The 23,393-nt window shown below is 37.1% G+C and overlaps 1 protein-coding gene across 7 annotated transcripts in view; it reads left to right on the top strand.

The window, feature by feature from the left end:
- The first annotated feature begins 615 nt into the window (after positions 1–615).
- The window catches only part of TASOR (transcription activation suppressor), a 49,212-nt gene continuing 26,434 nt past the window's right edge, over positions 616–23,393 (top strand). For all 7 annotated transcript variants that reach the window (XM_019947515.3, XM_019947512.3, XM_019947513.3 and 4 more), the window contains exons 1-11: positions 616–952; positions 8,716–8,861; positions 11,287–11,379; positions 12,110–12,182; positions 12,602–12,693; positions 13,181–13,342; positions 14,994–15,118; positions 17,252–17,283; positions 18,019–18,124; positions 19,004–19,107; positions 19,188–19,291. In XM_019947515.3, the coding sequence (XP_019803074.2) occupies positions 625–952; positions 8,716–8,861; positions 11,287–11,379; positions 12,110–12,182; positions 12,602–12,693; positions 13,181–13,342; positions 14,994–15,118; positions 17,252–17,283; positions 18,019–18,124; positions 19,004–19,107; positions 19,188–19,291 (1,365 nt within the window). In that variant the 5' untranslated portion in view covers positions 616–624. The remainder of the gene's footprint in view (positions 953–8,715; positions 8,862–11,286; positions 11,380–12,109; positions 12,183–12,601; positions 12,694–13,180; positions 13,343–14,993; positions 15,119–17,251; positions 17,284–18,018; positions 18,125–19,003; positions 19,108–19,187; positions 19,292–23,393) is intronic.

Below are 23,393 nucleotides of genomic sequence, written 5' to 3'. Positions count from 1 at the left end.
GATCGTCCCACAACCACTGCCTCTGTACTGTCCTGGCCGATGTGAATCGTGCGCGGAGAAGCCGGGTAATCTTGCCCGTAAAGAGACGACGCCTGCGTTCTCGGGACCTGGCGCAGCGCGCCTCCCTCGCCTGCAACACTGGCCGAGCGTGGTCCGGGAACTCGCAGCTCGTCCTGAGGCCCATCCACCCCGCAGCCGGCCGCGGCGTCGAGGTACTCTCCAGCCGTTGCGGGCGCCCCTTTTGGCGGGCTCCGGCGCCCCGAGGCTCCACCCCCCGGCGCTGTCTGTCCGCACCCGCGGAGGCGGGCGCCGCGCCCCCATTGGTGGAGCGCTCCGAGATGGCCCCGCCCCATCCCGGCCCCGACGCCAGCACGTTGAGTGGTGGGGGCCGGCAGAAGAACTGCCCGAGCGAGGAGCGGCTCTTGGGGTTGGGCCGCACGGTTGTAGCGCCCGCTTTGGGGCCCCCGAGAGGCTGCTGGGCCGGGATAGCGGCCAGCGGCCACGGGGGGGAAGGGGGTGGGTGGGCTGAGAGCAGCTTGGCGGCGAAGCTGGCCCGCCACCCCTTCCCCCCACCTCCGTCGACCTTGTAGGCAGAAGCTTCCCGGCGCTCCTCACGCCGGCGCGATGGCTACTGCTGCGGAGGCGGAGGCCTCTCCGCCGACGGACGCGAACTGGGAAAGTGGCGGCGGCGGCGGAGACGACGAGCTGAAGCAGGCGCTTCCGGAGCTTGAGTCCTCCCCACAAAATGGCGGCGGCCTCAGCGTCGCGGAGCCCGGCGGCGGCGCCGGGCCTGAGGAGACCGCGGCTGCCGAGGCCGCCCCGAGCCTCTGCCACGAGCAGCCTCAGGACTCCTGTGAGGCGGGCGCGGCCGCTCTGCCCAAAGGCCCCGAAGAGCCCGAAAGACCCGTTAGGAGGAGTTTTCAGATCCCCAGGAAGAGCAGAGAAAAGAAAGGTGGTGCTTCCCCTTTTTCCCAACCCCTCTTTCTCTCTCCCCTCCATCTTTTCATTAGAACCTCTCTGTCTCCTTCCCACACCCATCCGAGACACGTAAACACGCATGCAGCGCCAGCCGCCTCTCCCCGCACTGCCACGGCCGCCCAGCTGCTGCGCTTGGTGCGAGAGGAAAGCGGTGGAACCACGCTCCCTGCTCCCCCTCTCCCCGTGGAAGTTGGAAGTAGCTCAGGTTTGAAGCTTGTCCGTAAGGCTGCAGCTCCCAGAGAGGAAAGATGGTGCTCGGCGCCCCTCCCTCCCAGCCCCTGAAGGCAGAGAAGCTGATGTGTCCTCCTAAGGATGCTTCTGAGAAGTCTCACTGTGGAAATAACCCGTGGCCGTGGATTCTGGGGCTTTCTCCAAGGCCATTGCGTTGAGAGGACCACAAGTGCTTCTCCCTGTGGAAATTCTTCAGCTCTATGCGTCTACTTGAAATTTGCTCGATGTCAGCGTCTTCCCTTGTTTAGACATCTCCGTTAGATGTGATTCATGCACACTGCTGTTTGCCATCACACTTCATTTCCATGTAGATTTTTTTTTCTTGTTTTTGAAGCGCTAGATAGGGCTGTCTCTAAATCCAACGTTAGTATGTTTTTTTCTTGTATTTGAGAAGCTTGGGAAGGTAGGTTCTTGGTGCAGTAATTTCCCTGTGGAAAAAAATAGAGGTCAGCTTATGCCCAAGAGTCACCAACTTGATCTTGCAGATGAGAGAACTTCAGAAAAATATTTAAAAGTCCAGTCTGGTTTTTGGAACCAGTATGGGAACAGTTAAATGAAGTACGTTACCTTTTTAAAACTTAATGCCGTATTGTGACACCTTTCTAATGGAGGAAGTTATCGTTTTCAATTCTTAGAAAACAATTTTTGACTCTCCAGCGATTTGGGATACTCTGTCTGGATTTAGTCAATTTAAAGCCTCTTTTTGTTTTAGTGCGTGGTTCCGTTTTTTCAGATTTACTTTGGAAAGTAATAGGAATTTTCTTATTTGCGGAAAACGTTATTTATTTGTAACTTGAATCTTGGTAAAGAGACTCTTGAATGAAGCATGTGCTTCCTCTTGCCATGTGCATAACCAGCTACATTTGCACACCTGAAATTGTTAGCCTTCTGTCAGTAAGATACAAATAAAGTCAAATTGTTAATTTCTATTTGGATGATAAAGCCAGGGAAATCCTTGGTGTGAGAAACCATGTTGAGAAAGATGAAGTTATCTTTTGTCCACTAGCATGCAGAATGTTTCTAGAAGTATCTTTTAAGTGAGTTAATGTAATACATTTTAGGGTTCAAGAGAATTCTTGTATAGGTCAAGGTTATCAATCCTTTTGGTTTAGTTAAGATGTAGAGTCTATATGAGGAAAATTAGATTTCATCCTGAGTTATCAATTGGTAGAGAATACGTTGGAAGTAGATTCAGATGGGCTCTGGTTATAGGATCGAAGTAGGAGGTTGAATTTTTTTCTTTTTAAAAAATTTTTTAGCTTGATACAATTTTGAAGTCCGTTTTTTTAGGGTTTTAAGCAAAACAAAGCATGATGTACCTCCTTTTAATTTTTGATAGGACCAGGAAATTGGCATAAAACCCATTTGGGTTGAAATGTGGGAGGGCACTAGGAAATGTTGAAAGGCACTGTTTGCATGTGTGTTTTTTTTTTAATTAGATAAATCCAGAGGTTGCTGTAAAATAGACCTCATTTGAACACATTAAAAGTAGATAATAATTGAGGAATTAGGAAATATAAAACCTAGTTGTCTTTGTTTTCTCCCCTGAGTCTGATGCTTCTTTGGGGGAAATTTGTTACCTTTCTCCTCTTAGGGAGGTTTTGGTAAGGAAAATATAACACAGTGGACTTTTTTCATGTTTCGTGAAAGTGAGTAATTTTTAACTTGTCTAAATATTTGCACACTTAGCAGCAGCTGTTCAAATAGTGCAATAGCGATCTAAATAGCACTTTTAAAACTTAAATAAGCAGCTTTTTACCATCATGGACTTCATCCTGTCCAACCTGAAAGGAGTTAATACTTGGTGATAGAATTTAATAGAAAAATATAACTTTTCATTAAAAAAATGCTTTATCAGAAACAGTTCGGCAGGTACTGCTAGTTTCACACTTGATCCCAAGATAATGTCCTCTTGGAAGACTTGAAAGGTATCACTTTATGTATAGGATTTGGCTAGGTATTAGTGGTGTGGTCATCTGAGTCTTTTATCATGAATATTAGATCATTTTCAGTAGATACCTCTGCTTGAACTTTTCAGTATCAAAGGTTCTGTTGCATTCGTATTTTAATATGGCAGACCTTTGCTTGTGACTGCTTTACCAGTGAAATTTAAGATTAGGACTCATGTTTTTGGTAGCTTAAAGGTAAATCTTTGTGAGTATAACTTGACTCAGTTCTTTTATTGGTCTTCACAGTAGCATAACATCCAAAATACTGCCATTCTAATTAAGTAATGATATTGACAAACATTTTATAGTGCTTAATAAGTTACAGGCATTGTTCTCAGAAGTTTATATGTACTAACTAAATCTCAGTAATCCTATGTGGTAGGTACTATTCCCATTTTACAGATGAGGAGACTGAACTACTGAGGTAAATAACTTGCCCAAGGTTACACAGCTAGTAAATGGTGGAGTTGGAATTTGAACCTAGGTGTAGAGTACTTCTTATTTCTTTTTTATTGTAGAAAAGTTTTAGTTCACTTAAAAAAAATTTTTTTTAACAACTATTAAATTTAGTGATGTTTAGTATGTCTTCATCCCTGGGGAATTTTGAGATTCCAAAATTATGTTCATTAGAAAATTAACACATTTAATAAGTACTCACAGATTAAGTCATCTGTTGACTAGAAGAGTAAGATTTTACTCTTTGTGATCTGTGTGCTATTCTGTTTACTTCTTGGCTGGGCTACTTTCTGTACTGTAAGGAGTCACTGTTATATTTAACCGAATTGTGGAATTGCACTTCGTCAGTAGATGTTTCACTATTGCCTTCTTCTACTCTAAAATCTGATAGTGTAAGTCATCAAAAGTAAATTAAAATCAGTAATTGTATTTGATATAATTTTTCCCTCCAAAGGTCTTGGGAAATGAAGTAGTAATGATGCACTTTCTGGAAAATGTTTATTGGTTAATGCTTTATGTAGGGCACAAGATTAATTGCTCTCGTGCATCTGCGTCTCATGCAGGTGCATCACAAACTAAATGCTCTTACGCACCTGCATCCATACTGGTCTAGTTCAGGAAAATTAAAGGCCAATTCTCCTCCCAAATCCCCATCTTTTCCCACAAAATTTGGAGTTGTCTTTTTGAAGACTTTAGGGTTGAGTCTCTTTCTTAAGGAAATTTACATGATGTTTTAGTAGTTGTATATGAATGGCTTGGTTCTAAGCACCACAGTTTTCCCTACATAGAAGTAAATCTGAGCAGGAATGTACAGGCAGAATCCAGTCATCCACATAAAACGTTTGATAGGCGCATATAAATTCTAAGTAATGGAGGTAAAACTTTCTTTGATGTATTCCCAGTCCAAAAAAAGTCAAGTTTCATATTATCTCTCTAGATCTCTGCTAGAATGTTTATTACTGATTCTGCACTATGTTCAATCATGAGTAGAGATGAATCACCCATTCCTACAGTATTATGTCTGTAGTAATTTTATTAGACTGAAGAAAAATGATTTTTAAAATGTCTAAATTATCATGAGGAACAAATGGATATTCATTGTATTTTAGTCATTAATATCCATAGACATCAGAGAGATGGATTCAGAGAGTATTGCAGACCAATGAGATCCGCAGCCTACTCTTTGCCATTTCCTTTTCTTCCATGAATTACTTTAAATTGGAATGTATATTTTGGAATTTGCCTTGGTATATTTTTATAACGCTGGTCCATCTTTTTTTAATTTTAGCTTGTTTTTACACTTATGATTTTTTTTTTACATATACACATAAACAATACAAACACAAAGAGTGGCATTGACACTAAATGAGTTGGTAAAAGTAGTTGAGGAAAAATGTTCCTTTGACTAAGAAACAAAGCTACTATTTGGTGACCTTAATTTTATGTCTATTCCAGCTGCTTAAGTTTAACATTTAATTCTTAGTATGTTTTGTATGCTACCAGTAATATAAAATACTCAATTCTAGTTGTGGTTCTGTGATATAGACAGTCTCCTCATTTGAATTATAAATCTCCAAGTGCCTTTGTAAGTCTTTTCTTGAATCCCATAAAAACACATCTATAAAAGGGACTCCCCTGATGGTCTAATGGTTAAGACTTCGTGCTTCCACTGCAGGGGCACAGGTTTGATCCCTGGTTGGGGAACTAAGATCCTGCATGCCATGTAGTGTGGACAAAAGAGAAAAAAAAATGATGAAAACACATCTATCATCAGTTTTGTCAATAGAAGAGCCTTGTGAATTATCAGAAATCAACTCAGTAACTATCTTTCTGACATGAATTTGATGGAAGCACTGTAAATAAGCAAAATTACATGTTTCTTAATGTCTGGAAGAATTATTACGACTGCTGTTAACCTTTATAAACCAAAAAAGGGTGTTAGCTATGGCTTTTGGCCCTGTTAAATGCAATAAATGAGAAAGAAATACTAAGAAATGAGATTCAAAAGAAGACATAAGAGGGTAGAAAGAGCATTCTAGACATCAAATTCTTTTTCTTTTATTGCTAATTTCCATATAGCTAATATAATTTCTTGGTCTAAAATGAGGAAACAATTCTGTTTTTCCAGCTCTTGGAATGATTTGTTTCATCACTTATATTCAGCACTTACATATACATGTTTTACTTATAGTTCAGGAAACAAGATTTGCAGCTAGGGAGCCTTATTTTGAATTCACACCTGCCCTATTCACGTATCAGCCTTGGGCCAAGTTAACTGTTAGCTCAGTTTCATTTGTGAAATGGGCATAATGAACTTCATAGGGTGGTTTCGATGATTAAATGAGATAATGCATATAAAGCTCTTAGTACAGTATCTGAAAAGGAATAATGAGCCACTAATTGTTAGACTCAAAAATTGTCAGAATCCGGAGAACAGTATATTGGATTCTGACTTCCTATGTGAAATGGATGATAAATATATAAAATGTTCTGATCCCCTACGGGTAGTTACAGGTTTATTTATTATTATTGCCTCAGTGATGACCCATAATACTGTGATGTATATATGTTTTCTTTAAAAGAAGTGACAGAATGTGTTGATCAGGTATGTCCTTTAGAGGATTATTAAGGACAAAATAGACCACCAGGGAATGTACATTCAGAACATAAACTGGTTATATTTCTAAACTACTATTACCAGCACATTGACTTGAAATCTTTAAAAATAGCTACAGCATAATTTTATTCTTACAGAAATTGATAATTGGGAAGAAAAACTAGAAATTATAACTTTGGCCTAACTAGTAAAGCCAACTGAGATATTTGAAATATAAAATACCTACTAGGACACAGGTATTGTTAGACCTAAAATCTTGCACCTTTTTCTGTATTTTTATTCACAAGAATTTTTTTCACACTGGCAGTCTAGTTGAGTATTACTTGAGGTGACTAGGACATTGCTTTGGAATGAAACAAATGTTAAGTACTTTTTTGAGAATAATTTGAAAGTTAATGTCTATATAAATTTATATGATTTAACTTGAATCTTTCACTTTTGGTTAGATTGACAGTGGAAATAGTGTTGGAATAGCTTAGCTAAGGAAAATGATTTCATTTTGTAGATTGTAAAATTTCATAGAAATTTAAAGCTACTTCTTTTGATACTTCTTTTTGTCACATCTTTAGATACCTGAAGTCACTTGTTAGTTTAGAAACATAAAAATCAATCATGCATAAAACCCAACTTTAAGAATCATGCTTGGCTCATTTTGGATGGGAAAGCCTATGAAAACTTCCACGTGCTGTTTTCCCTCACAAGTTTTTCCAGTTTAGTTGGGGACAGACACAAAGATAAAACGTTTTCTCCTACTGTATTCTATAAAACAGATTTGAATTGAGAGAATGGATGTCTCCGTTTTTTGAGCTTTCGTTTTGTTTTATATATCACTGAATGGTTGAATTTGTGAGACCTAATTTAAAATGACAACAATCATATTTTGGTAGTTTAGAATATATTTGTATTCAATATAAAAAAGTCTTGACAAAGTTTATTCTCATCTTCACTCACTCAGTCATTCAGCTTGGGGCCAGTGCCCCAAGAAAAGGTAGAGTAATGAACAAGGCAGATATAGTTCCTCCTCTCATGGAGCTTACAATCAATAGATTATTGAGTATATCCATCTGCTATAAATTTTATTATAGCACACTCTGTGTTTAGTAGTTCTTTAGTTCTTTTTGAGTGTTTTTTTTCCCTGCTTACTCCTACTGTCTTTATTGCATTATTATAAGTATGTTGATTTTATCCCGCTGCCACCTTTTTTAGTGTGCAATTCCAAAGTAGTGGGAATCATTTGTTCTATACACATTCTCATTGAAAGCTACATTTTTACAGGCACTTTTGTAATATATACATGGTTTGGTGGATGAATGGATATGTCATTTGACGTTATAGGGAATACAGTAAAAACAGCTGCTCTTTAGTACCTTTGAGAGTATGTACAAGTAGAACACCGCTTTCAGTAGTGGCCTAAAAGTATTTTGAATGACATTTATTGACTCTATATATAGTATCTTGAAAGAAATTAAGGTAATAGCATATAACATAAGTTCTATGAATACTATCTACAGTGAAAAATAAGTGGTTCCTTTTGGTTTGGGGAAAGTATATATATAGACTTGATGTTTTAAATTTATAACTTATTTCATGCGTAAAGTGGAAATTTGAGGTTATTAGGCTACTGTTTGAAGAACAAATTGTATATTTCACTTAAGTATTTTAAAAATTAAAGGGAGTATGCAGTAGTTGGTGGAGTGGGGAATAAAAACTTTTACTGTTTTTCTTTGCACCAGATGCTGTGCTTAGAGCCTTTTCCATGTGTTGTCTTATGTGCCATATGGCATATAGTGGTTATTAGGATAGCTGGAGTTCTCCTTTTTACTGAAGAAAGTACCGAGCTTGTTTTGTTAAGTCATTGATTTACCCAAGGTCTCCCACAAAGCCAGTAAATGCTAGACCTGATATTTGTGTCCTGTTTTGTCTCCAAAGTTCCACATCTTTCCATTTCACCAAGTTTTCATAGTAAATATCCTCCTACTTTATATTGGTAATACAAGAAGCTAATGGATGCAGCATATTTTATTCTAACTTTAGTATTAAAAACCAGATAGAATCATTTTATTGTATAGACAGCTAAGTGTCTTAAATGTTTTTATCCTTTTACTTATGGCATAAGCATTTCATTTGCTGAAATAAATGGTCCTAGACATACTACCTAAATGTAACATAAAATAGGAGTTGAGGCAAGTTGAGTTTATGCACAGGTTCTTATGAGCGTCTTTAAGCAGTTTAGGTTGCCTAGTGTAGCATCCCCTAAGTTTTGCAAAATTGTAACTTCCTTTTCTGCATGTGTAATGCCAGATGCTCGCTGCTGAAGAGTTTTTTCTTTAATGAATTAATAAGTATCTCTTTTGCATATCACAAAATAAGATAGCCTTGATGCTTTTTTTAACTTTATTTAAAAGTTATATTAACAAAGCCACAAAAATATAAAAAACTACATTTAAGATGGAATCTTAAAATTAATACTGTTTTTTATTTTAGCACTTTTTCAGCCATTAACTCCAGGCTCTCGGGAATTTGAAGATGTTTTAAATATTCTCCACTCATCTTACCTTGAACCAACTTCAGTAACAAATTTTAACTACAGACGTGCTTGCTTGATACATAATGAGCTTTTGGAAAAGGAGGTATGTTTTTTTTTTAATTTATTTATTTTTATTTATTTTTGGCTGTGTTGGGTCTTCATTGCTGCGTGCGGGCTTTCTCTAGTTTCGGCGAGCGGGGGCTACTCTTCATTGCTGTATGCGGGCTTCTCATTGCAGTAGCTTCTCGTTGCAGAGCATGGGCTCTAGGTGTGCGGGCTTCAGTAGTTACAGCATGTGGGCTCAGTAGTTATGCCTCGCGGGCTTCAGTAGTTGTGGCATGCGGGCTCAGTAGTTGTAGCTCACGGGCTCTAGAGCACGGGCTCGCTAGTTGTGACGCACGAACTTAGTTGCTCCGTGGCATGTGGGATCTTCCCGGACCAGGGCTCGAACCTGTGTCCCCTGCATTGGCAGGCGGATTCTTAACCACTGCGCCACCAGGGAAGTCCAGGAGGTATGTTTTAAATTGTGCTTTTTGTAAGATTCTTCAGAACCAGTTAATAGCCTGGAACTTGTTTTACTTTCTTCCTTTTCTTTAAAAATGCTAAAGTTCTTAGGAAAACCAAATTATGGAGGGAAAAAACAAGTTTTAAATGGCATGTTGTTTTCCCTAAACACTGTTGATATTGCACTACATTTATCTGTTCTGTTAAATTAACGTGTGATTGTGTAAGATAACTTCTTTTACTAACAATGAATCTTAAGCATAGGGATAGCTTATTGTATAATGGCTTAATTGTAAATTCATTACAAGGCTTTTTGCTCTTTCAAGCGTGTTAGTTAAATGGAATCTCTAAGAGCATATTATGTCTCAATTGGAAGGTTAATGAAATACAATACTTTTTTTTTTTTTTAGGATATGCTTAATTTTTTCCCCAGTTATTGCCTGGTAATTGAGTTATCTTAATATCATTAGTAGAAATTCTTAGTGAAAAAGTGAGAACAAAGGGGAATAGTTGAGCCTGTTAGGTAGTGAATTTAAGTTTCATATACAAATTAGAATCTTTTTTTGAGTTTTGATTTAGGAAAAGCCATAATAATCCTGAGGTAATACAAATGAGATGTTTAGAAATATTTGATGTGTATATTGCTTTCTGATGTACATGAAATACTATTAATTTTGTACTTTTATAGGTTGGTTAATCTAGTGCTATGAGAATTTAACTTTGAAAGGATCCCTAAAGTGGATGAATGTTAATGGTTCCCAGAGGAAATTAAAACCTTGGTAGTTTGATGTGGTTTCATGATATGATAGGGATTATTTGTTAATTTTATATGAAAATTTAAAGATTCATTAATTATATTATTGAAGATCGGTAATAGCCTGAACATGGCATGTAAATCTGTTAGGTATGGGCTCCATATCTATTTGCTTGTATCTAAAAGTGAAAGCCAGCAGTTTAGGGTGACTTACAGTTCAGATGTACTTAGATCAAGTCACTCTTTTATTCTGGAAATGGGTATGGAGCATGGCTTATGTACTTGGCACTGAGAATATAATTATAAAGAAATGAAACATTTTTCCTTGTCCTAATTGAGTTTATAGTCTAGAAGTTGGTCATTAAACAGAGATTTATTAAACCACCTATATGCAGTGCACCATGTCAGGTAAAATGAGAGATCCAAAGATAATCAAAAAATGAACTTAAAAATCTATGGGAGGGCTTCCCTGGTGGCGCAGTGGTGGAGAGTCCGCCTGCCGATGCAGGGGACACGGGTTCGTGCCCCGGTCCGCGAAGGTCCCACATGCCGTGGAGCGGCTGCGCCCGTGGGCCATGGCCGCTGAGCCTGCGCGTCCGGAGCCTGTGCTCCGCAACGGGAGAGGCCATGGCAGTGAGAGGCCCGCATACTGGAAAAAAAAAAAAAAAAAAATCTATGGGAGAGTTGGAGTGTGGTAAGATTTTTTTTTTTTTTGTACGCGGGCCTCTCACTGTTCTGGCCTCTCCCATTGCGGAGCACAGGCTCCGGACGCACAGGCTCAGCGGCCATGGCTCACGGGCCCAGCCGCTCCGTAGCATGTGGGATCTTCCCGGACCGGGACACGAACCCGTGTCCCCTGAATCGGCAGGCGGACCCTCAACCACTGCGCCACCAGGGAAGCCCGTGGTAAGATTTTAATAGAAATTTAGTTAAGATTGTTTAGCACTAGATGCTTATTTGACTATATTGTAAGGATAAAGATCCAATTATAATGGGAAAAAATGAAGTGTAGAAATTACAGGGAGAGAAAAGATAATTTCCACTTTCGTGGATATGGATTTTTTTTTGCCATGCCTCGCGGCTTGTGGGATCTTAGTTCCCTGAGCAGGGATCAAATCCGGGCCCTCAGCAGTGGAAGCGGAGAGTCCTAACCACTGGACCACCAGGGAATTGCTGATTTGGAATTTCTTAGAAATAAGCTTCCTGAAACTCTTAGCTTGAAAAACATAATCACATACTAAGGAGTCGTTATAGATTTAATTTCATTTAGTTTACAGAAAAGCGAAGAGAACTGAAGTTTGATGGTCGTTTAGATAAAGAACTTTCAGAATCCTATGCATTTCTGATGGTTGATCGGTATCAGGTAAGTGAACCCATTTTATAAAAAACAATTTGAAAGTGCTTCCATTGTAAGTTACCTAAATTTGCAATTAATCAATACTTGATTTTTTTTAACATCTTTATTGGAGTATAATTGCTTTACAATGGTGTGTTAGTTTCTGCTTTATAACAAAGTGAATGAGTTATACTATACACTTGATTTTTATAAACTAACAATTTTTTGTAGAAATGGAAAAAATGGCTTAGTGCAAGGTATTTCATTGTTTGTAATTTGCTTTTCAAATATGTTCATTTTTTCTTTGATCAAACCTAATTTTCCCCCCTGGAATGTGCTTGATACTAAATAATTTTTCCTTTATTAAAGTAGATTATCTTCTATATTACTGATTATATGTGCTGGGAACTATTTTTACTCCTTTGATCAAAGATGTTTAGGTGGAGTTAATTTCTCTTTAAATAGTTTGCCAGGACTAATTCTTTCTAAAAGGAGATGTTTATATATATGAATGGCATGAATTCTAAGTATATGTCAGACCTGGCATAAACAAAAATAGATTACAGCTATGGTTACATTGGAAGTGTATGCCAGTTTCACATTGATATTTAGTCATAAACTAGCATGTATATGTATAATTTCTGTAACATAAAAAAATATAATTTAGAAGCTTGGATTTTACTTAAAACAAGTTTACAAACTGTCTTTTCACATTTTTAATGTATTGACTGTAAGATGAAATGTTTTGTTTATTTAGGTTCAGAGCATATGTGAAAAAGGATTACAGGTGGGCCAGTCCAAAATAACAATTCTTGGCAGTCCTTCCATGGGTAATCTTTTTTCTTTTTTCATTTACCTACTACTAAGTTGCCCTTTAAAAATATATTATCTAATTTCGCTGTTGTCCTTATAATTAAATTCATGTATGCTTTGTCATGTTCCCAGAAAAAGAGACTAGTTTCAGGTTCTGCAATGAAAACCAGTTTTATCCTTTGTTTCTGATTTTGCATACTTCCAATTAAACAAGGGTTATCTTTTTTTTTAATGTCTTAGTCTAGTTCTAGTGATTTTGAAAATTTTGATTTTTCATGTTTTTTCTAGTTTTATTTTTTGCTTTGGTTAAATATCAGCTATCATTACATTTTTTTTAAAGGTGTCATACCTTTTATCTCTTATTATGTTAAATATTTGGACTTTTTATATTTGTGTCCATATTAAAACAAAACTTTAATTTTTCCCTCTTTGCTAGGTGTCTATCTTTCTAGGTATGCTGATTTATTACAAGCTAATCCTTTGGAAGCTGGGGCAGTGGGCGATGTTGTTATTTTTAAAATAATGAAGGTAATTTCAACTTTTACATTTCATATATCAAAGACAGCATTTGACTTGGATTTTAGTCGACCCTGTCTTTAGGGGTTTGATTGAATTAAAAACCAGTGCTTGCTTGTGTTTGGCATATAAAGATACTTTTGAGAGTGGTTTGCCGTCTTTAATCTGAGCTTTCTGAGCTTTAGAGTTTGCTTTCCTTTCCAAAGAAAAGAATGAAGAGAGGGAAATATGTTGAGAATGTTATTTAAGCTAGTGAAGTGTTGTGAAGAAAATTTTTATTTCCTTGTATTAAATTCAAACAAGCTTTTTTTTTTTTTGGTTAACTTTTTCTTACTGCTTCGATATTAGTAAAAAGTGTTGGGTATTACTTTATTACCAGGTATTAAAGGAAAAAGCTGTTGTTATAGGTAATCTATATTCAAAGAGTTATTCTATAATATTAATGTTATACAGTCAGTAATTAGGTTTTGGTGGACTTAAAAGGTTTTCTGTATTTTAGGGTAAAATAAAGAGTATATATGACCCGATGGGTGTAAAAAGTTTGGAATCTATATTAAATAAAAGTGCTTTGGACCCAACACCAAAGCATGAATGTCATGTGTCGAAGAATGCCAATAGAATTACATCACTTTTGGCTTATAGAGCTTATGAGCTTACTCAGGTAAGTACCTGGATCCATTTTAGTGTTATGACCTCATATCAGTTTGTCACTAAGTCCTTTAAAATGTCTCCTTTTCAGTTCTCCTTGCCACCACACTAGACTCTGGTTTCCACTTACCACTGCTAGACTCCAGTGACTCTCACTGCTGTTTGTTCAGTGTTTCCAAGATAGCTCAGAAACGTAACAGTGGCCCCCCCTTAGACTTACAGTGATATTCAGACTCCTTAGCCTAGCTAGCTCTCCCTGCCTGTAGACTGTGACCTCCAGCCTGTTTTTTGTATAATTCCTGCCCTCAACGATCTCATTTCCTCTTGAAGCCTTGGTTTCTCCTGGCCTAGAAAGATCCTGTCTAATAAAATATTGCTCATTCTTTAAGGTAAAGTTAAAGCCCCTTGAATTACCTTAATTCATATCACTTTGTATTATTGATTTGGTAGATATTTTCTATTTTTATTAGTATTTTTCTAAAATGCAAACTTAGAATTCATTCTTTAAGTTTTATTCAGATGTAATTGATTTATAGTAAACTACACATATTTAAAAGTGTAGTATTTGATGAATATCAGTTGTTGTGTTTTTATATGTTGTTTGACTATAATGTTACTCTTTTTAACAAATGTATAAAAAATGTGAATGGATCTGAATGGATTGTATGTGAAAAGTGGTGGTGCTAACCTCCCTGGAAATGTTCTTTCTTTTTCTTTTCTTTGATTTTTACTTTATTTACATAAAATAAAGTTTATTCTTGCTCTTTTCTTTTTGAAGAATCTCAGTGGGCAAGACCTGTTGTTGGGGGCTTTTAGCAAAAATTATATTCACCAAAGTCATCTGGGCTGACTCATTTGATTACCTTCTGGACAGTAGTATTAGTAGATATGAAATATAACTATAAAGTAGTTACTGGTTTTTCTAGCAGAACTTGTAAATTGGCTTGATGTTTCCAGAAAAATTCCAGGCATTTTTAGAGCAACAGCAACATTATTGGAAGTTTCCCAAGAGAATGGACTTTGAAGGACAGTGCTTTGTTTATAAACTAGGGCATTCTTTTTAATGAAAATCCCTAGACTGCAGGTCAGAAAACCCTAATCTAATGAATGTTGTGAATAGGTGAAGGGGAGAGGCAGATGGATAGGGTAATAGGAAGAGGTTCAGCTGCCTTTGTCATCTATGTTTGTAATCTCCGCCACCTCCCCTTTGTTGCTTTGTCTGCAGTTGGAGTCAAAAAAGTGTTTTTCTTTTGAAATAATGAGCAAAATGCTAGGTTTGCTTGAGATTGTGTTCTTAGTATTTTACTGTTGTATCAAATTGGTTTTTCTGGGCTGCCCTGGGAGCTTAGGCTCCATTTGTTTCATTTTCATGAGGAAATTTGTTGCACATTCCCACTGGTCAGTTCTTCAGAAGTAAACTTCTGGAATACCTATTAGCATCCTGGCATCTGGTATATATATAGACGCAGAATATTTTATATCATACAATGAATATAAAGTACAAATTATTTTAATTAAATTGACAAGCAGTGCTTAAAGATATTTTTCATTAAAGGTACTTAAGTGGTATTGTGTTTCTCAAAAACCAGGCAGGTAATTGTAAGATTTCACTGTCTACTTCTTGCCTTCTTAAGGAAGTTAATTTTGCATTTTCTTATTTTTAGTATTATTTTTATGAGTATGGCTTTGATGAGCTAAGGCGAAGACCGAGACACGTGTGTCCATATGCAGTTGTGTCTTTTACTTATAAAGATGATATACAAACTCCGAAGTTCGTACCTTCATCAAGGTAAGACTCATGAATTTTAGACGTCATCCAGAATGGTCTTATATCACGTATCCTGCACTTCTGAGTTAGGAGGAACGCTTTGTATTTCTTCCCATTTTTTTTTCCTTCTCTTGAAATTAATTAGATTTATGAATGTTCATGATGACTTTTAAGAAGTCAGTTAGAAGGACAGATACTTAACTGTGTGGAAATAAAAACTAAAATTTACTTAAACCTCACTGGTTAACCTTTTTTTCCCTGATATTGAAGGTTTGTGTAGCTGCATAAATGCAGCTGTTTTTTTGGGGTTTTTCTTTTTGGCCATGTCACGTGGCATGCAGGATCTTAGTTCCCTGATGAGGGATCAAACCCGTGCCCCCTGCAGTGGAAGCTTGGGAGTCCTAACCACTGGACCACCAGGGAATGCCCAAATGCAGTTTTGTTTGCTTGTTTGATTTTGTTTTTTTGTTTTTTGCTGTGCTGTGAAGCACGTGGGATCATAGCTCCTAGACCAGGGATCGAACCTGGGCCCTCAGCAGTGAAACCACAGAGTCCTAACTGCTGGACTGCCAGCGAATTCCCCCAAATGCAGTTTTTAAAAGTGAAATTTTGTGTATTAGCTCTCCTGGAAATGGGGAGCTTCTACAAATCCTCAGCCCCATCTCAAACCAGTTAAATCAAGTAGTTATGAAGGAGCCTAGGCTGTGGTAGTTTTTACACACTTCCAGGTGATTCTAATGGTCAGTCAGAGTTAATTATGAGTTAATTGATGATTTCTTACAAGCTCTACGATAAGGTGACCAGGTACAAATCAGTTTCTTTTTTCCCCCCCATGGGGGTGATTCCAGAAAATGTTTTGGCAAAATTGAATGAGTAAATTTACAGAGATGTAGGTGAAACAGTTAAATATCTACTTATTTTTACTTTGAGTTCCCAGATTTGAAGTCATGCGTGATATCTATTAATTTAGAAATACTGCAGTTTTAAAAAGCCACATTTCATGAAACAAACATTTTTGAGGTCAGCCTTTTTTTTTCTTTTTTTTTTGTGTCCCCTTGCATTTTTTGGTGTGTCCCCTGCATTGGCAGGTGGACTCTCAACCACTGCGCCACCAGGGAAGCCCTTTAAGGTCAACCTTTTAATCAGTTTTCAGATCAGATTGTCTTCATTTAAGTTGTTTGAGATGCAGCACTTTTTTTTGGTCAGTGAATAGCCCTGGAAACCATCCACAGCCACAAGTACTGATCTGCATAATATCCTGACAGTTGTGTTTTTCTTTCATTCTTTTTTTTTTCGGTGGCTCTATATTTGTGATCTCCATGATACATTTACTATAGTGCCTTTCAACAGTGATTTTTAAAAGACACCCAGCACTTAATTATAAGGTTATACCCCTAGGAATAATGATTGTCTGTTAATTTTCTTTGCCTCTTTGATTTGATCTGTTGACCCTCCATATCATTTAAAATGAACATCCTTGTTGTACCTTGAATGCTGCCATGAATGCTCCTGCCTCTGCATTTGCTATTCCTCCTCATTCCTCAGTTAGCTGCATAGTTTACACTGTCAGTGAGACCTTCCATGATTTTTTTTTGAAACCTATGTACCCTTAGTTTCTTTCTTCCTTTTTTTCCATAGCACTTAAAACGATCATCATCTGGTAAACTATATACTTACTTTTTGATTGTTGTCTGTCTTCCTTATGAGACTGTAAGCTTTATGAAGGCAGGGATTTTGTTCATCCCTGTAATTCTGTTACCCAGAACTGTGCCTAGTAAATAATAGAACCTTAGTAAATATTTAAGTATGATTGAGGCTATTTCCTCACATCTCATCACCAAAATAAAGTAGTTGACCGAGACTTTAAAGGACTATATTCTCTCCTGATGGATATTTTTGGGAAAAACAGCTCCCTTAAATTTGGGAAAATATGGTAATTTGAGCCAAGTAAGTGATTCTGATTTCTCTGAGTAGACTTGGATTTATTAAATGTTGTAACAAGTAATTTGTTCTTCATACTGGGAGGGAAGGATTTAATTCTCTTGTACAGTATCCCATTAAAAAATAGCATTTCTATCAATGCCCTGAATGTTAACTTTCATGTTGTTAGAAATCAGTAATATTTCTTTTTTCTTTTTAAAAATTTATTTGTAGATCTAACAGCTTTAATGCAGATAGAAACTCAGGTAAGATTCTTACGTTTCTTTCTTTTAGTTTTATAAATCGAAAGAATAAGTATGTAGAGTAAAAAAATTAATAAGTACTTTGTTTTATTTTTATAATGAATGAGAATCTGCAAAGTATGAAAAAGCTCGAGGCCATGTTATGATGTAGCATCAACATTTGGTCATCCAAACATAAGGTCTCCTTTGAGAATCTGCTGGTACTGTGAATAGACCAAAGAATTTTAGCACTTTGTTGATAAAGGTAAAAAATAGAACAAGTTTCACAACTCAGCCTTTTAAAAGTATTAACTTCATCAGAGGTGTAGAATTTAGAAGAGAGAGAAGATTGAAAGCAATATTGACACTTTCTATCTTCAGATTTCTCTGTGATGAGAAGAGCGCAAGTGGAAGCTGTAAGACATTGTGAGGGATTCATGTAGTTAACTGGATTTAGTATAGTCTCCTTTGGGGGTCATAGGAGGGCAGTACTGTATTGTCTTTGCTCCTCAGCTTTCTGATATGAGGACATTTAGGCAAATAAATTTGTTATTCTTTTCATCTGGAATAATTTTATAGGGGAAAAGATACCTGAAACAAAAATCCTAGTATTTGAATTCCCTGTAAATAGAAATGTCAAGGTTTCTTTTGGTGGTTCTACTTAAACTGTGTTTCTGGATGTTTTTCCCCTTAGTTCTAGTAAATATTTGCTTCTGGGCTGCCAAGAGGCTGAGTTGTGTCATTATTCTTTTTATTTAGATAAATTTAACTACACGTTGTGGAAAGGACAGCTTTTAAATAAAGGAAAGCTTTTGTGTTATATTTCTCTGAGGTCAGCCACTCGTGCTTTTTTGCCTATCAAGCTGTAAGTATGTTATATTACAAGAAAATAGCAGTTAGTAGTTGCTAATTATTCAGTTCTTACTTACACTTAAAATTCCTTTTTCTTACTTACATTTAAATTTTACTTTGATCCATAAGAACTTACATATAAACAGTGGTTTGTTTTAAAAAAGATTGATTTGATAACTTTGGAAACTTAGTTGGCAGAATGAGCCCTATGCTTTTCTGTCTTGATTTGCAGATGGGCTAAATAGTTATACACATTTATGGCATAAGATTTTTTTTTAGTGATTTTAAATATTAAAAGTATTTTTCAAAGTTTTGTCCTAATTAGATATATTTTTCATTTAGCAATTTGAACATGATAGACTTAAAATTTATCAGTTCTTTGTTGGAAACAGCTTGATGTGGTGAGTTAAGTTAAAATTTATATGCTGTTTTCAGTCCTGTGCAACATATGTTGGAATAGAAAGGTTTAAAATGATCTTTTGCTACCACCACAGTAAACATTATGGGTCCCCATAAATGGTTGAAGATTAATTTAACTGTTCATATTTGAATTGCATTTAATAAAATGGCAACTTTTTATCTTTTGTGGTTAGTAAAATTGGTATAAATAAGGGTTAGTTTCTGGCTTAAAGATGGAAGGTTGGTAATATTGCTGGACAGTCTAGCTACCTGTACATATATCTGAACTGCCCAAATCAAATATCAAGTATGATATTCATAAATATGCTCTTCTGTATTCCATCAGGATACTTGTGTGTGTGTGGGGGTTTGTGTGTGCGTGCGTGTGTGTGTGTGTGAGAGAGAGAGAGAGAGAGAAGGAGCGAGAGAGAAAGAACGTTGCTAGAGTTAAAAATACAGGTAAGGCAAATATGCCTTTTCAATTTTCTTTCAGTCCTGAGAAGTTAGATGTTGAAACAGTTATGAGTATTGATCATCTGAAACAGAAAATCCCTCCAGCGCTGTTTTATAAGGAAACTTACTTAGGTCCATATGAAGGTAAAGCAATTTAATTTTACTAAAATATATAAGAAGCAGACTTGATTTGAATATTTACTATGTATTTTTTCCTATGTCAGTTTTGAAGAATGGAATGTATTGCAGCCTCTATGAAGTTGTAGAAAAGACAAGAATTGGAAGTAACATGGAAAATTTGCTGCAAAAACTAGAGAAAGAAAAACTTGTGAGTGAAAGGTTTTAAAATGTTCCTCATTCTCCCTTAGAAATATGCATATTAATAAGAGATTATGATAATATTTCGGTTTATTTCATTTCTGCCTCTGAAAATACCGTAAGGTCTCTGTTTTTGTTGCTGCCATTTGGTTAATGTAATTTGGTGGCTTTTGGTACTTTTCTTTTTAGCCACGACACTAGATCCTCTATAGACCAGTCTTTCCCATGAAGTATCTTTATTATATTTTGTGACTGTGATATTCAACAAATATTTATTAATTATCACTTTTTTATGCAGGGTATATAGTTTGGTAAAGAATGAGGCAAGAGGGCTTCCCTGGTGGCGCAGTGGTTGAGAGTCCGCCTGCCAATGTGGGGGACACGAGTTCGTGCCCCGGACCGGGAAGATCCCGCATGCCGCGGAGCGGCTGTGCCTGTGAGCCATGGCCGCCGGGCCTGCGCGTCCGGAGCCTGTGCTCCACAACGGAAGAGGTCACGGCAGTGAGAGGCCCGCATACCACAAAAAAAAAAAAAAAAAAAAAAGAATGAGGCAAGAGACTCTGTTTTCCTGGATTATGTGATAAATGGAGTTACTCAGATGTGCTTTGTTCCAGTAGAGACAGTGATATATTTGAAGATTCAAAAAGAACAAGGCACTTGGTGAGGTTGAAAGGATAAAAACACTAGAGTAGTTGGGGGAAAGTGGTAGAACATGAGGCTAGAAACGTGTGTAGGGGGCTGTATTCTGCAGTGTCGTTCAGGCAGTGCTCGAATGTTTGGACATTTGGACTTGATCCTATAGCAATGGGTTTTAAAGAGTGGGATGAGGTTTTAATCGTGTATGCAATGTGATCAAATCTGTGTTTTAAAAATGTATCTTGGTTACTCTGTAGAGAGTGAATTGAAGCGGGGAGATGATGTAGGAAACTATTACATTTAGAGGGTAATGATAGGTTGGATGAGAAAAGAAAAAGGAGAATGATTTAAGAGATATTTACTAGGTAGTATCTAATTTAGTAGGTATTGAGTATATCGAGTTTGGGTAGAGGGATTACTAGGTCAGGCAGCAGATTGTGATGGATTCAGGAATGAATGGAAAATGAATACGTGATGCTAATATGTATAATTTAGCTGAAGGAGAGGAGGTGATTGCAGAGGAGAGTGGCTATTCCAAGGTTTCTGTTAACATGAGGTAGGTGAGCTCATGTTTAAATGTTGATGGGACATTCCAGTAGAGAGGGAGAGAAGTTTTTTTGCACAAGTATGCCATTTAATACAAGTTTTTTTTTGGCGGTACGTGGGCCTCTCATTGTTGTGGCCTCTCCCGGACGCGCAGGCTCAGCGGCCATGGCTCACGGGCCCAGCCACTCCGCGGCATGTGGGATCTTCCCGGACCAGGGCAGGAACCCATATCCCCTGCATTGGCAGGTGGACTCTCAACCACTGCACCACCAGGGAAGCCCACAAGTTTTCATCTGTTGACTTCTTTTTACTCCTCATTTTGTTGAGCCTCGGTTTCCAGGTAGTCACACGGAGAGTTGTATCAGTGATTTTCAGAACCTGCAACTTCATAGATGGCTACGTAGAATTTTGTTGTATGCGTATATATTTGCTTAACCAATCCGTCGTTTATATTTAGATGGAGGGTCAAATTATATACAAAACTCATAGGCAGAGTTTGTACACTTGTGAATTGATGGACACCTAGCAATAACTTTTTGGGACCAGCTAGAAATCTTTAGGTAGGCATCTTAGAACACACACACATGCACATTCACCTACATGTGAACATACTTTTATATTTATATTTGCGTTTCTTGTTTTCCTCCCAAAATTTGTCTATGATACAAGTACTCCTCATGACCAAAATCTATTCAGTTCCTGAGTTCATAAAGTGAAAGTTTAGGTAGTAGGTTTGGATATGGTGGGATATTGAGTTATCCAAATCTGTTCAGTTCTTGAATTTCAGAGAATGAGTATTGTGGGTCTGGACAGTGAGGAGTTTATCAGAAAAGTACAGTATCTGTTGAGTGCCTAATAGTGAGAATCAGTATAGGAAGGATACTGGCATTTTGTTTTTCACCTGAGCAAGTGTTATATTAGGTTTGTGGAGGACTGGGTCTTCCCAGAATCAAGAAGTAAAGTAAGATCCTAGATCTTAGAGGGCACAGGCATTCCATAAGGTTACACTACATGAATCTAACGAACTGACGTACTTTGTGTGGCTGCCCCCTTTCCTGCAGACCCCGCTGGGAATTATTCTAACTACAGCTACTTTCTTCATAGTTGTCATCATAATGGGAGGTGCATTGGGGACTGTTGGGTTCTTAATAATTTTATCCTGAATACACACAGGAGATGTTCTGGATCAGAGAGAGACTTAGTCAGTACCTCACAGTAAGTAATGAATGTGTTGGCTCTCTTTTGCCCTATTTCCGACCCTTAGGTCAATGCATCAAGACTCAGGTCAGTTATCCTATGCAAGTAGTTGGACACTCAGTAGGCAAGGGGTGAGGAAAATGATTTTTCTTTGCTCATGAAGGGAAGGAGACATCTATCTCCCTGCCCTTCTGGAAGAAGATATCCTTGAAAATGTAATGAATATTAACTCCAACCCTTTGATGAATAAATGGAATCTCTTCAGGAGCCAGTTAGCCCTCTTGGACCTAAAGACATCTCCAAGTTCCTGCGACCCATTTATTCTTCCTTGAAATGTAATACCTAGGGAGATAGATCTCCAGTCTTCTGGAATTGTGGGAGTTAACCTAGGAACCTAATCTGTACTGTAACCTTTTGTGTACTCACTTGGCACTTTCAGGGAGATAAGAGAAATTTAACTATCCTTTTAGATCAGAGCAATTAACTAGGTAATTGGCTATAGATATAATTCTTAAGGTATGTGAAGAGTGAAATATTTCTGGGGGAAATGTAAACAGACATTTCCTATCTTTATATCATATATATTTCTGCATGTCAGAAGGCTAGGGCTTTTTGCAGGAACACAGAATTCAGGGAAGTGGTATTTTCCCACACGGGTATTTATAAAATAAGTAAAATACTGAACTCTCTTTCGGTTGGTTGTTAGTCAAATTAACTTTTTTTTAAAATTTTTATTGGAGTATAGTTGATTTACAATGTTGTGTTAGTTTCAGGTATATAACAAAGTGAAGTCAAATGAATTCTTAAAGCTAACTTTAGTATAAGAAAAAGTATAAGAGAAATGTCCCTAAATTTGAATATTGTCTCTGCTGTGAACATTTTGAGTCTCTCCTGATGTACATATACAAGATAATTTTCTCTCAAGTATAGATCTAGTATATTAGATTTATTATCTGTAAGTAGAATTACTGAATCATAATGTATTACTGGCTTTACAAAATAATGCATTTTATTTCAAGTGGTTGTACCAATTTATACCCCCAGTACCAGCAAGTTCCCATTAATTCACATACTCATAATTACTTGGTATAGTCAGACTTTGGCAAAATCTTGCCAATCTGGTGGGTATAAAATAGTATCTTATTGTGATTTTAGCTTGTCTGTCCTGAAATATGATGAGTTGATCATCCTTTCGTAAGCTTATATCTTTTAATGTTCAGCTGCCTACCTATTTTTCCTTTTGAGTGGCTTGTGGTTTTTTTTTTGCTTTGAAGTATGGTTGATATACAATATTGTGTTACTCTCAGGTGTACAGCATAATGATTCAGTATTTTTGCAAATTATATTCCATTATAGAGTGGCTTGTGTTTTCTTACTAATTTGAGGATCTTCATGTATATTTTGGGAACTAACACTCAGCTGTGTGCTACAATTGTTTTTCCATAATTTACACTTGCCTTTCTACTGTATTCACAGTGTTTTTTAAAGAATACATGTTCATAACTCTAATGTAATTGAATTTGTCTGCCTGAATGTTAAGTACTGTTTGTGACTTAAACTTAAGAAATCTTTCCTTGCCCTTAGGTCTTATAGATACTGCCCTATATTTTCTTTTGAATATGTTATGGTTTTGCCTTTGGCACTTAAGTTTTTAAAAAATATATGTATGTGTATTGTTTTGTTTTTTATTTTTGTTTGATATAATATAGGAATCCAACTTCATTTTTTCCCCA

This window comes from Tursiops truncatus, chromosome 10 (assembly GCF_011762595.2).
Source record: "Tursiops truncatus isolate mTurTru1 chromosome 10, mTurTru1.mat.Y, whole genome shotgun sequence".
Classification (NCBI taxonomy): domain Eukaryota; kingdom Metazoa; phylum Chordata; class Mammalia; order Artiodactyla; family Delphinidae; genus Tursiops; species Tursiops truncatus.
The sequence above is the reverse complement of the archived record's forward strand: the minus strand, read 5'-3'. Positions and strand labels throughout refer to the sequence as shown.